Below are 13,296 nucleotides of genomic sequence, written 5' to 3' on the forward strand. Positions count from 1 at the left end.
AAATCCAGACTGCATTTGTTTAGAATCGAATACCACCGATCCAAGAACTCTTTGTTTAAATGAAACCTAAACAACATGGGTTTGATAGACAACCTCAATCCTCTGAGGTGCGTTTGACTCTGTGGTACTGCACCAGCGTCGATGCATGGAGTTTCTGGTTGATCTCCCTTCTCGCCAGAAATTTAAAATGTTTTAATTGTTGGATGATTGTGGTCCCTTGCGTGTCTGCTGTGTTGCTATCTTGTATTAACGAGTATATATCAGATGCTTGTTCTTGCGTGTATGCTAATGTGCTTGCACTGTGTTCTGTTGTATTTGAAATTGCTTTGAATTGCATGGTTGGGTGCTTTCTCACTGAAGAACAATGTAACTAATGAGAATGTGAAGAGGGAGAAGCACACCTTTCAGTAGACCAATATGTGGTGGCTTTGTAGCAAAATGTTTGATAAACTAATCAAATGCGTGCAACAGTGGTAGCCCGCTTGTCCTCGCGAGCCTATACTAAACCTTCCTACCTCGAGTGAAATCACACTCGACCACTGTGCACTGTTGCGAAAACCTTTTTTAGTTTTATTTTTCAACTGTGAACATATATTCTCTTTTATGTTCTCTTTTTTAAACAAAAAAATTCGACTTAAACGATTTCATTCTTAACAAATCAATACATTGTGTTGATCATTTTCGATTATTCAATGTTTACATTCATGAACTTATTTGACAGCAGAACTATTTTGCAGTTCGCACGTTTTGCATTAGTATCGGACTGCCGATCACGTGGGCACAGAGAAATGAGGAAGTAAGGTACCGTGAGCCGTCAGGTCAGCGCTCTAGTCTATGTTGGACGCGAGTAAGAAATGTCGGAGTTTGATTGGTTGATTTCTCGACGTCAGTAGCGTAAAGATGGAGGTGAAGCTCAGGGAATCAACTGCTTGTTTTGAACGCAGTGTGATTTATGAGAGAAGGCAGATACATACGCGGAAGGAGCATCTAAGGTACGCGATAGCACCAGCGGGTTTCAGTGTTTTGTAGAGCCACATGGTTCAAGATTAGGTTCATTGAGTTTTGTTTTCTGCTTTTTAGCTAATTCATCGGTTTCAGTAGAAATACGGACAGACCAACGATCTCACCGAGGGTGAGTTGAGTGTACTCTTAAGTTGTAACGAACCTTGTGGCAGTCTCGCTTCTTGTTTAAAGTTTTTTTAACGCAGAGAATTGTTCATATCTATTGTTTTAGAATAAGAACAAGTGGTACGCCTCCACGAGGCAGGTAAGCTTCTTTTGTAGTTTCAGTGTTAGGGATCACGAGGTATTTGGTGGAGGTTGCACATCACCCTCTTTAAAACACAATTTTTTCAGTGAGAGCACAATCATGATAAAGACAATCAACAGCACATCAATTGGCCCTTGCTTACCAGAAACCTCGATTAAACAAAGTGTTTTATCTGTTCAGATTTCAGGCCCCCGGAAGAAGAGCCACCATAGGCTCGAAATGCATCTGGCATTCTTGAAAAATTGTGATACAATGTTTATGCTTGTAAAAACAGTTATGCTCTCCGTTTGTTAATTTCTTCGGCAAAATAGTTCTGCTGTCAAATAAGTTCATGAATGTAAACATTGAATAATCGAAAATGATCAACACAATGTATTGATTTGTTAAGAATGAAATCATTTAAGTCGAATTTTTTTGTTTAAAAAAGAGAACATAAAAGAGAATATATGTTAACAGTTGAAAAATAAAACTAAAAAAGTTTTTCGCAACAGTGCACAGTGGTCGAGTGTGATTTCACTCGAGGTAGGAAGGTTTAGTATAGGCACGTGAGGACAAGCGGGCTACCACTGTTGCACGCATTTGATTAGTTTATCAAAAAATTTGCTACAAAGCCACCACATATTGGTCTACAGAAAGGAGTGCTTCTGCCTCTTCACATTCTGTGTATATATATATATATATATATATATATATATACACATATATAAACATATATATATATATATATATATAATCTGCATATCTATATAAATAAAATATAAATGCATGCATACATAGTCATATACATATATGCATACATATGCATGTTATGTACATGAAAGTTTGAAAAACACTAATAAAAGCAAAGCTAAAAAGCCACCTAATTACAAACAGAATTGCTTTAACTTAAACGAGGGCGAGACCTATTACATTTTCAATTCTTGTTTAGGACGGTCGCCATATGGTGCTGATTTATCTGAATTAACGTTTGCCATTGTGTCACATTTACTTAATTGCTGGTTAGCTCTTTTATAATTTAGCAGATATTTAATTCTTCATCAAACACACTGTTTTCAAAAGGTTTATGTTTCACTCTAAACTCACTTCTCTCATGCCCTATACTTTAGGACTCCCTGAGACAGCGCATAGCTTTTGCTTGAGATACATTCTGTTTACTTACAGGGGGCTTAAAGCCTGCCCACTGCCTACCTCTGGCTGGTATCATCGTCTCTCATTTCTTTGTTTCTCCATGATCAGAGCGTGCCAGATTCACTTCCTCTTTGTGCGTTTCTCCCTACACTACAGTATGGTGCAAGTATTGTTTCCCCCTGACCTTCAATGCTGTTCATAAACATGCTTGTGTAAAATTCAATAATTGTTTTTCTGCCATACCACCTGTAATGGGTACATTAATAGACATCCCGAATCTTGGCAGGGTTCAATAGAGGTCTTGCCTTGCTATAAAAGGGGGTGGGGGGGTGGGGGAGGCGGGGGCTGGCTCCGTGTTTTTTTCAAAAGGAGGTCACCTTTTTTGCTAATAAATTTAAAATATGAGGCACACAAATATCTTTTCTTGCTAAAATTAACAATTATAATGAAATTGGTTTGAAATAATCAAATGAAATGTTTTACTTGATTTTCTGTCGCAGGGTCATGAATACGGAGTAGGCAGTCAAGAGGCGCCAGTTGTATAGAGGTTTTTCTGTCATGGTTTGATGGTAGTTGTGTCAATCTTTCATCTGCGTCTCTTTGAGAATACTAGAGAAGTAATGGAACAACTGGGTGAGTATGGCATTTTAAAGGATAGTCTTCTGAGGCTGAACAGGAGATGAGCTGTTGGTAATGCTGTGTAATCTTCATAAACCCAGTATCCTTTATGCCCGATTCGTGTCAATATCATCTTTGTGACACTTTCTAGTACAGTCACGGAACAAACTACATTTCTTTGAGTTCTTAAGTAGAAACTGGATTGCAAAGGTCTTGGGACAGGCGAGTGCTAGATTTAAGTCAATAAATTAAAGTTTGGCTTGCAATCTCGAGTTCCTTGCGAGGGCACTAGTCTTCTAAATAGCATATTGAAGAAATAATAGTTTTGAGGTTTCTTTTATAAGCATTTATGATAATAGTAATGATTTTGCTATAGAGTTCTTTCAAAATGTTACAGCCTACTTTCCATTATTTTTAAGGAATCCATCGCTTTAATAAACCACTTTAGATCTTGATGTCTTATCTCTTTTGGTGAAAGGTAATTGGTCTAGTTGGATTTGAAAAGTTTGCTAATAAATTGTTCAATCTATATAGAAAGATTATTAAGATGCGTGGAAAAAGGAACCAACATATCAGTTCCCAAATAAATCGCTAAAAAACATTTTTCAGTTACTGTTCATGACAGTTTTGTGTATACAAACATTTTATTTGTCTCAATTGGAATACTACAGTACATTACTTTAGCGTTTAATCCACACAAACAGTTCTTGTGGAAAGTTGTTATTATCTTTTTTCATGAACAGAAAAGCAGAGGTCAGAGCTAAGAGGGGATGCATCAAATTCATTAAATTCCTATTTAAATGCTGAATGAGTTAACTTATCTTGTAGAAAGATAGTCACCTTTAATGAAAGCTAAACCCACACAAGCCTGTTAAGACAGCTCTCCGCCATATGCTTAAACACCAAGGCCAGAAGAACACTTTACATGGGCAGAAAGCGATGAATATCCATATGTCGGTAAGAAACATCAAATCTACCGACATATGCTTGCCGGCACTTTGAAGGTGGCCCTTTAGAAAAAAAAGAGGAGCTTTATAATAATAATAATAAAATTGCTGTTTTGTAAGGCACTTTCATTGCTAGGTATACGGTTTCATAGTGCTGCAAAAACAACACTGCTGTACAATGATATGAATGCATCTACCTCAGAAAAATGAAAGGGTAAATCAGTAAAGCCAGGCTTTAAAAACGTGACCAGCAGTTTACAAAAAAACTCAAAGCAACAAGTAATTACCTTATTGCGTTTACAGCTGGATATTTTACCGGCTTTGGTAATCAAACCGGAAAGGAAGTAATATGAAGTAATATGTAGTAACATAACACTTATTCTCCAAGTGTTTTCTTAATAAGTAGTGAACTAGCAAAAACAAAGTAAAACCTATGCTCACCTTTTATTGGAGCGTCATACATCTGGTCACCTGCCTTGGTGATGTCAAATGCCTGAAGAGAAACAAAGGACTTGTCAGCCGCCGACACTTAATCACTTTTTAATGAAACCACTATAAACAACTATTCACTATGATGTCACTAAATCACTAAGTAGACATGCACATCTAAGGGAGAATGCAATTCAGAAAACATTTTTTTTATCTGACCCAAGGATCTGATATTTCTGCAGACTGTCTAAACATTTTTAACAGGGTTTTTCTCCTGTGACATTGTATGCATTCCAGGATCATATAACATACTCAGAATCCCTTGCATTTTATCATTACTGCCAATGTACACACTAAACCAAGAATCTCCCCATTGCCCTGCCTACTCTTGGCACATAAACCCTTCATGGCCTCATGGTCTGCTCTTGCTTCTCCAAACGTAGACCCCAAATACTCCCTAAATTGTCCATGGAAAATCAAAGTGATCTCTACATGCCTGCTCACTGAGCACCTATACAAATGATGTTCAAGAACACTGAAAGGGAAAAACCTGCCAAAGCAACAAAATTTATAAAAAATCCTGAACTCATGCACAGTTGCATATTCCAAACTTTTTACTTACGGCCTCTATTCTTTTGTTACTTAACTCTCTGTCAAAATGGATACGGAGCATGTAATAGACAAGCAGCAGCAAATAAATCACTAGTCACTTGTGTTTATGCCTATATTGAAAACCCCCACTGTTTCCTTTCGTTCATGGATCACTTTCCACATATAAAAGAAACAGATATAAAAGAATGATAGTAGTTTGTACCTTTAGAGGTAATTTCAAAATGATCTTAAACTTGGCTTTGTCAAACTGAGTATTCAGTCGAAAGTCTATGGAGATGCCACGATGGCAGCTATGCACACCACACTTATAGGAAGTGTCATGTGACAGAGTTCGGGCCGGTAGATATTTGTGCCATTCGTACATGTACACAATCCTTTCCTAAAGTTGGCTTCTCTTTGCCATATCGACTTTTGACACACATTTGCATTTGTGACACTTGGACTAGTTTCTTGGAAGCACTGACCTTGCTGATACGGAACACTTTGTGAGAAAACAATCTCACTGCTTTGGCATTAAGTACAAGGCCCTCAAATGTGTGATGCAAATGTGTTTATTATTACATCCATATGGTGAAGCAGCTATCTGCAGAACAGAAACAATAGTAGCCTGATCACAATCTCGGCCAAGTCAAGGATGCCATTTTCTATATATATATAGCCTTTTTGTTTCCTCACATAATCAGAGGAGACACGCCACCAAGAAAACTGCATTCAAGGAACGACTGGACAACAACGCCCACAACAGCAAGGAACTCTTCAACATCGTTAAAGAGCTCTCCAACCCCACAGCCGGAAACAACGACATCACCCCTTCGCAAGACCTCTACAACTCCCTCGCCTCCTACTTCCACAACAAGATCGCGGAAATACACAACAGCTTCAGCACTCAACCGACGCACACCATGACCGAACCACCGCCCCCCATCACCACCCTCCACGCCTGGACCCCGATCAGCACCGAAGACACCGTCCGCACGATGAACTCCATCCACTCCGGATCTCCGACCGACCCCTGCCCTCACCACGTCTTCAACAAGGCCGACGCTGTCATCGCACCCCACCTGCGGGACATCATCAACACCTCCTTCGACACCGCCACCTTCCTGGAGAGCTGGAAGCATGCCGAACTCAGCGCTCTACTAAAGAAACCATCAGCCGACCCCCCCCACCCCACCCCATCTCGCTGCTCCCGTTTCCGGCAAAAGTCATCGAGAAGACCGTCAACAAACAGCTGGCCGCCTTCCTCGAGACGAACGGATTCCTCGACCTCTCGCAGTCTGGCTTCCGGGCCAACCACAGCACCGAGACCGCCCTGATCGCAGCAACCGATGACATCCGAGCCCTGCTCGACAACGGAGAAACAGCGGCCCTCATCCTCCTGGACCTCTCCGCGGCCTTCGACACTGTCTGCCACCGCACCCTAGTGCAGCGCCTCAGCAACGTCGGAATCAAGGAGAAGGCACGGGACTGGATCATCTCCTTCCTCGCCGGAAGGACACAGAGAGTCCGCCTCCCCCCGTTCAGATCAGAAGCCACCGAAGTCATCTGCGGCGTTCCTCAAGGATCCTCGCTCAGCCCAACCCTCTTCAACGTCTACATGAGCCCCCTCGCAGCCAGCGCACGCCAGCACAACCTCAACATCATCTCCTACGCCGAAGACACCCAGCTGATCCTCTCCCTCACCAACGACCCCGCCACCGCCAGAGCCAACCTACACGAAGGGATGAAAGAGGTAGCCGAATGGATGAAGAACAGCCGCCTGAAACTGAACTCAGACAAGACTGAAGTCCTCATCCTAGGATCTTTACCCTCCGCCTGGGACGACTCCTGGTGGCCCCCCGCCTTAGGCAGTGCACCCAAACCATCAGACCACGCACGCAACCTGGGCTTCATCCTGGACTCCTCCCTCTCCATGACCAGACAAGTCAACGCCGTCTCCTCGTCGTGCTTCAACATCCTGCGCATGCTACGGAAGATCTTCCGGTGGAGCCCCACCGAGACTAGGAAGACGGTCACCCAGGCCCTCGTCACCAGCCGTCTGGACTACGGCAACTCCCTCTACGCCGGAACCACCGCCATACTCCAGAAGAGACTCCAGCGGATCCAGAACGCCTCAGCACGACTCATCCTGGACATCCCCCGCCGCAACCACATCTCCGGATACCTGAGAGACCTGCACTGGCTCCCGGTCAACAAGAGAATCACCTTCCGTCTCCTCACCCACGCACACAAAGCCCTGCACAACCAAGGCCCAGAATACCTCAACAGCCGCCTCAACTTCTACGCTCCCAAACGCCAGCTTCGATCGACCGGCCACGCCCTCGCCGCCGTCCCCCGCATCCGTAGAGCCACCTCAGGGGGAAGGTCCTTCTCCTACCTCGCCGCCAAGACTTGGAACTCCCTCCCGACCCACCTCCGCCTGACCCAGGACCACCTCGACTTCAGGAAGCAGCTCAAGACCTGGCTGTTCGAGCAGTAGCGGACCTCCCTCCCCCAGCGCCTTGAGACCCTCCGGGTGAGTAGTGCGCTATATAAATGCTTTGATTGATTGATTGATTGACACCTCTACTGACTTCGCTGGGTCCCTGCACACTGAAGCTTTCACCTTATAGGTGAAGGACATCTTGTTGCAGGGCGTCCAGCTCGTGACCAAGAAGGGGAAGCCATTACCCACCAGGTAGAAGTGGTTAGGTCATCCAGATGGGGATTTTCTTGGCAGAACATACTTTCACACCCTAGACACGTAGGTTACGGTTAGCATCGTAGGAGTACGCTCAATAGTTATAATCTTTTATATGTATGCATATATAAGCTGTTTCAACAAGACAGCAGAACTCTTTGTTTTGTTCACTTTGTTGAAACTCATTATAACCTTTGTCTGCTTTGGTCTCTTAATCATCGCAATATTTTGTAATGCAAGAATCTCTACAGTTCAATAAATATTAAAAACACCCACATCGTGTATTCTTTGAATATTTCTCGGAGTGAAAGAAAGCACAAGTGACTGAGCGAAAAGTTTTAAGTCCACCACCACGGTTCCTTAGGGTACAGAGTTGTCATGTTTAGTGGTTGCCAGAACTGTTCGCACCCTGTTCCGGTTTAGGGGGCTAACTGTGGTACTGTGAGCTAGCTGTTCCAAGGAACAACATATCCTACAAGGGTATAAAGAACAAGTCTGTCACCACCCTAAGTTCATTCTGCCTGCAAATGCGCTGTTCCTACCGACTAGTGAAATGTACACGATATGGCACCGCCAATGTTGGGTGGTTTTGTATTTTGTATGGATCAACTGAGTAGTTCAATCGATCTTCCTGAGAGATGGTGGTGGGGACCATCCACCTAGGCTGAGTAGGTATATACTATGTACTGGCCATTGGTGAATTCAAGCTTGAAAGGATAATGTTCCCACTGTGTTAGCCGAACTCTGTAATACATTTCTTACAAATCAGGGCACAGAATATTTCCATGAATTGAAGACATGCAGTTTCTCCAAAATTACTTTAACATGGCCTCACACTAGACGGTGGGGAAGTTACCCTCGTGATAGAGGCACATAAAGCATTTAGGGTGGAGGTATTTTACTCATGGTTTAAATTCCCAGCTGTAGATGATGCTACATTGCTATTTCACAAATATGAACAAGGCGAAATACCAAACGAATACACTCCGTACAAGGAGGTAGAAATTCCTCTAACTTACCAGGAGCATACCAATTGGTTAAAAGGTGCCCCCCCCATAGTATACAAAACATGAGACTGGGCTCGCTCAGCAATGAGGGGGCGACATGGCTAGTCCTAGCAAGTTACACACTACATCCAAATGCTGATCATCTGACCGCAGGCCAGAAACGGGTATTAAATTATAATGTAGTAACAATATACAGAAGTCTTAAGCAATTTTTAATTCGAACATTAACACCTGCTCCTGCGCGGACTGATCAAGTTGTAGCACCACCGTTGAATGCTGTAATGGGAAAAATACCCACTAATAGGGAAGAAATTCCATTTTGACCTAGACAAAAAATAAACCAGCTTGAAGCAGTATTTCCCCAAATGAGCCTAGGATATTAACAATTTGCTTGCCAATGGGGATGATACCCCCGGTAGAAGATTGTGCCAATTGGTCTTTGCTGCAGTATATACCAGAACACATAGTGCCCCTTCTCTGGCGGTTTTACCCGAGGTCTTCAAACAAGTACAGAATGAGCACGGGCAGCACTGGCCCTAGACTTAGGGATGAAATTGATGGGCAATCTTGCGAAAGTGCCCACCATAATGTTGAGTAACATAAAAGGGGAGCAGCCACGTTGCCATAACGCCAACACCTAAGGGAATTGCCTCCTGCACAACAGGAGAGCCAATTGCCTAAAATAATTAACGAAGCCTATGCTACACTGGGTCAAGATAATTTGGGAGCCAGACAAGGGAATCCACAGGTAAAGAGTAATTCTAAAATGGATAACTAAGCAAGCACCTGACTCCTCCACAAAGAAGAAGTGGGACAACAAGAAAAAGTAGGAAAAAATCAATCTTGGGGTGGGTCACCTACACAAGAATCTACCCAAACATATTACAACTTATGTAACCGTGAAAATGTTAAACCAGCTGACAGGTATCAGGAAACTGATACACGTTCCTCTCGTTCCTTTCAGGATACATCTGCCAGAAGCTCGGAGAGAGGAGAATGGTCAGAGCAGAGATGGGAAGGGCACTTGAAATAAAGAAAGGACTCACAACACTCACCTAATTACATCATTAAACAGGTAGATAAACCCAAAATATCAGAACCTCAATTTAAAAAGAAGAAGGTAGCCACACTAAAAGTCAGGCATAGCCTGGATTTTAAGGACTCTGCTTCTGAACAGGGAGTGGGCATTGACAATGCTGGACAGCACAGCAGAGGTCACAACAGTTCGCCAGAACCTGATGGATTGTCTGGTGGGAGTAGCACTGAGTGAGTATGTTATGGTGGAAACAACTGGTACTAGGGTAAGCGTCCTAAATCAGTTATAGGGAGTAAAGATACGGTTGGAAGGGGATGTTCTCAAATTAATTAATGTCCTCTTTTGGGCGGAATTAATTCAGGGTATGACATTTTGCTGGCCGAGAAAGACCGATCAACTGACTTCATAATGGATTGCTCAAAAGGAGAAACTGTAATTTTACTGGCTTTCTCCGACCTCTTTCCAGGATCAATTAAACATTCATATACCAGGGAGTGGGCTTTAGAGCTAGCTCCTGCGTTATACCGCAACCATGTGGGGTGGGATGATTGTGCACCTTATCATGGCATACTATTGAGGATAGCCCCACAATCTCACAATACCCTATAAAAAATGAAGCAAAACGAGTTAGGGAAACCCTAAGACAACTTGAATATCAAGGTGTGAGTGAAAGTTGAAAAAAAAATAAAATAATAAGTTGCACCTCTTCAATGAAAAGTCCTCTGTTTCCGATAATGTAACCAGATCAATCTTATTGTTTAGTATTAGATTACAGGCATTTGAACACAGCTACTTGCACATTCGCAGTACAAAATGCACACAGTGCCGCACTAATGAATAACATTGGGTGGAAAAAAGACAAAGACTTGATATCTAGAATGGATTCTTCTGCCAACATATAGTGTTTGGAAGCAAATATTTGACCGCATTCCCGGCGCTAGGCTCTAAAACAATTCTGCTGTTTACCGCCGGGGTATTAGAACAGCCAGAATCACAGAATTACTTGAGACTTTTGATGATCAGACATTGTCATGTGTCAATGATATATACTAAACAGACGATGACTTGATGGAGCACTTGACCAGAAATGACCACATAAGGGCAATAAAGTCAATATAAAAAAAATAAATGCTCACCTCAGTGTCTTATTTTTGGGATAGGAGCTGGCAAGAGACTGGCGAACCATTGTTGTTTTTTTTTTTAGAAAAACATGTCGCTCCAACAGCCAACGACTCTGAAAAGATTACAATCCAAATTAGGACTTCTAAATTTCAGCAGAACGTTTCGGATTACGCAGAACGGATAAAACCATTCTACAACCTTACACATTGGACACAAGAACACACGGAAATTCTACGTTCCGTACAAGCAGATATGATAGCCTTCAGAAACTTACACACACGTGTAAATACTACAAACCTGATGGTCCGTGTAATCCCAGGAACATCAGGGTATACAAATGTCACGTTCAATGAAGGTGACAGTACCGACTGAATATAAATTGCATCTCTATACAAATGCTAAAATGCACTTGGCAACAACAGAAAAAATACTGACAGCAGTCCAGATGGCTCTACTGAGAGAGCTTGCCCTGGCACAAGGAAAACAAATTGTCATGACCCCGGTAACTACTTTAGAGGCGATTACAAGAGCTAGCGTTCCGAACGCAAAAGCTCCACATTCAAGATGGATACAATGGGCAAACTCCCTCGCTGCAACAGATATAGACTACAGATTTGACTCTACATTGCAAGCACAAGCATTTCTCCAGTAAGAGCAAGAATATCCTCTACCTAATGAAATGATGCCTCTAGATCACTATGACTACATCATTTACACTGATGGTTCTGCACAACCTGCCATAGGGTCAAAACAGCAATATTCAACTGCATATGCAGTCATAAAAGGCCATATGCATGATAGAACCTTCCATCCTGAAAAAACCTACTTGCGGTCACTAGGTGATTGCATGGCACAGCTGGCAGACCTTAAGGCTCTAATACTAGCGCTACAGAATACAGAGGCTGGAATCTCCAAACTCACTGTGTGTGATTCTTATTACTGCGTGCAGTCATAAATTAGTATCTTCATTATTGGAGTCATAATGGATTCAGGGATTCAAAAGGCTGCATAGTGAAGCACAAGTTGCTTTGGGAATAGGTGGTAAAGCTGAAAGATTGCTTGCCACGGGCTTATGTCATTCATACATTGAGTCATAAACGTGTTGGCGTGCACGTTGCAGGGAATTCACTGGACGCTGAGGCCGCAAAGGCGAATGTTCGCACTGCCACAGTTGCTGTGATAACTCAATCAATGCTGCATGCAATGACACACACCAAAAGGTTTTTCCCTTACGTACTCCTACAAATTAGATGAGCAAAACATACCATATGTTCAGATTCCAGGTGTGGGGGATAGAGTTACACCAAACAGTGATCACAAACTAGGACTAATACGGGCTGTGCATGAGGGTCTGGCTTCGGGACATGCGAGGGTAGCTGCTACAGTTTCCCTATTGCAGCAGATTAAAGGTTCCACAGTAGTACACCCATCTCAGACACCTCTTGATTTCAAACAAGTCTTTGGCTTGTGTATACTTGGACCACTGTGGCCCCCTATCATCAGATGGGGCTTCCAAGTACCTCTTGGTGGCAGTGGATTCCTGCTCTCGATTCCTGTGGGTATGGCAGACAGGAGGAGGCATCGCCATCATCCACAGGAACACCATCCGCATCACGACCAACACCGACGACAACCTCGCACCCGCCGAACACCTGCACTTCCAGATCCACGTCAAGACCACCCTCAGAGGCACCCTCATCTACAGACCCCCGGGACCACGCACACAATTCAGCGAGGACATCGCCGACTTCGTCAGTCCACGCGCCCTCCTCTCCGCTGACTACATCCTCCTCGGGGACCTCAACTTCCACCTGGAGAACAACAACGACCGCAACACCACCACCCTGCTGGACAACCTCGCCAACCTCGGACTCAAGCAACTGGTGACCACCCCCACCCACTACGCTGGACACACGCTCGACCCGGTCTTCTCTTCCAGCAAGGACATCGCCTTCAGCCACGCCACGGGACTCCAATGGACGGACCACAGCTGCGTCCACTTCAGCTACAGAAGGACCACGCTCCACCATCACCAGCAACAGGCCCCCCGCAGAAGCTGGAACAAGATCACTGCAGACCAGCTCACTACCTCCCTGAGCAAGAACCCTCCCACCAGCACAACGAACCCCAGCCAAGCAGCCACCAACCTCACGAAATGGATCAGCGACTGCGCAGACGAGCTCGCCCCGCTGAAGACCCCGCCGAGCAGACCCTGCAGCAAGAAAGCCCCATGGTTTAACGACGAACTCAAGAGCTCCAAGAAGAACTGCAGAGCACTCGAGAAAACCTGGCGCAGAGACCCAACACCGGACAACATGACTGCCCTCAAGCTTGCCACCCGAAAACACCACCAGCTGATCCGCGCCACCAAGAAAACCGCATTCAAGGAACGACTGGACAACAACGCACACAACAGCAAGGAACTCTTCAACATCGTGAAAGAGCTC

General features: G+C 43.9%; 1 protein-coding gene across 1 annotated transcript in view; it reads right to left on the minus strand.

The window, feature by feature from the left end:
* The window catches only part of ZDBF2 (zinc finger DBF-type containing 2), a 269,121-nt gene that overhangs the window by 57,585 nt on the left and 198,240 nt on the right, over positions 1-13,296 (minus strand). Inside the window, exon 3 of the mRNA XM_078680302.1 lies at positions 4,405-4,456. Within this exon, the coding sequence (XP_078536428.1) occupies positions 4,405-4,456 (52 nt within the window). The remainder of the gene's footprint in view (positions 1-4,404; positions 4,457-13,296) is intronic.

Source organism: Lissotriton helveticus, chromosome 3_1 (genome assembly GCF_964261635.1).
Source record: "Lissotriton helveticus chromosome 3_1, aLisHel1.1, whole genome shotgun sequence".
Taxonomy (NCBI): domain Eukaryota; kingdom Metazoa; phylum Chordata; class Amphibia; order Caudata; family Salamandridae; genus Lissotriton; species Lissotriton helveticus.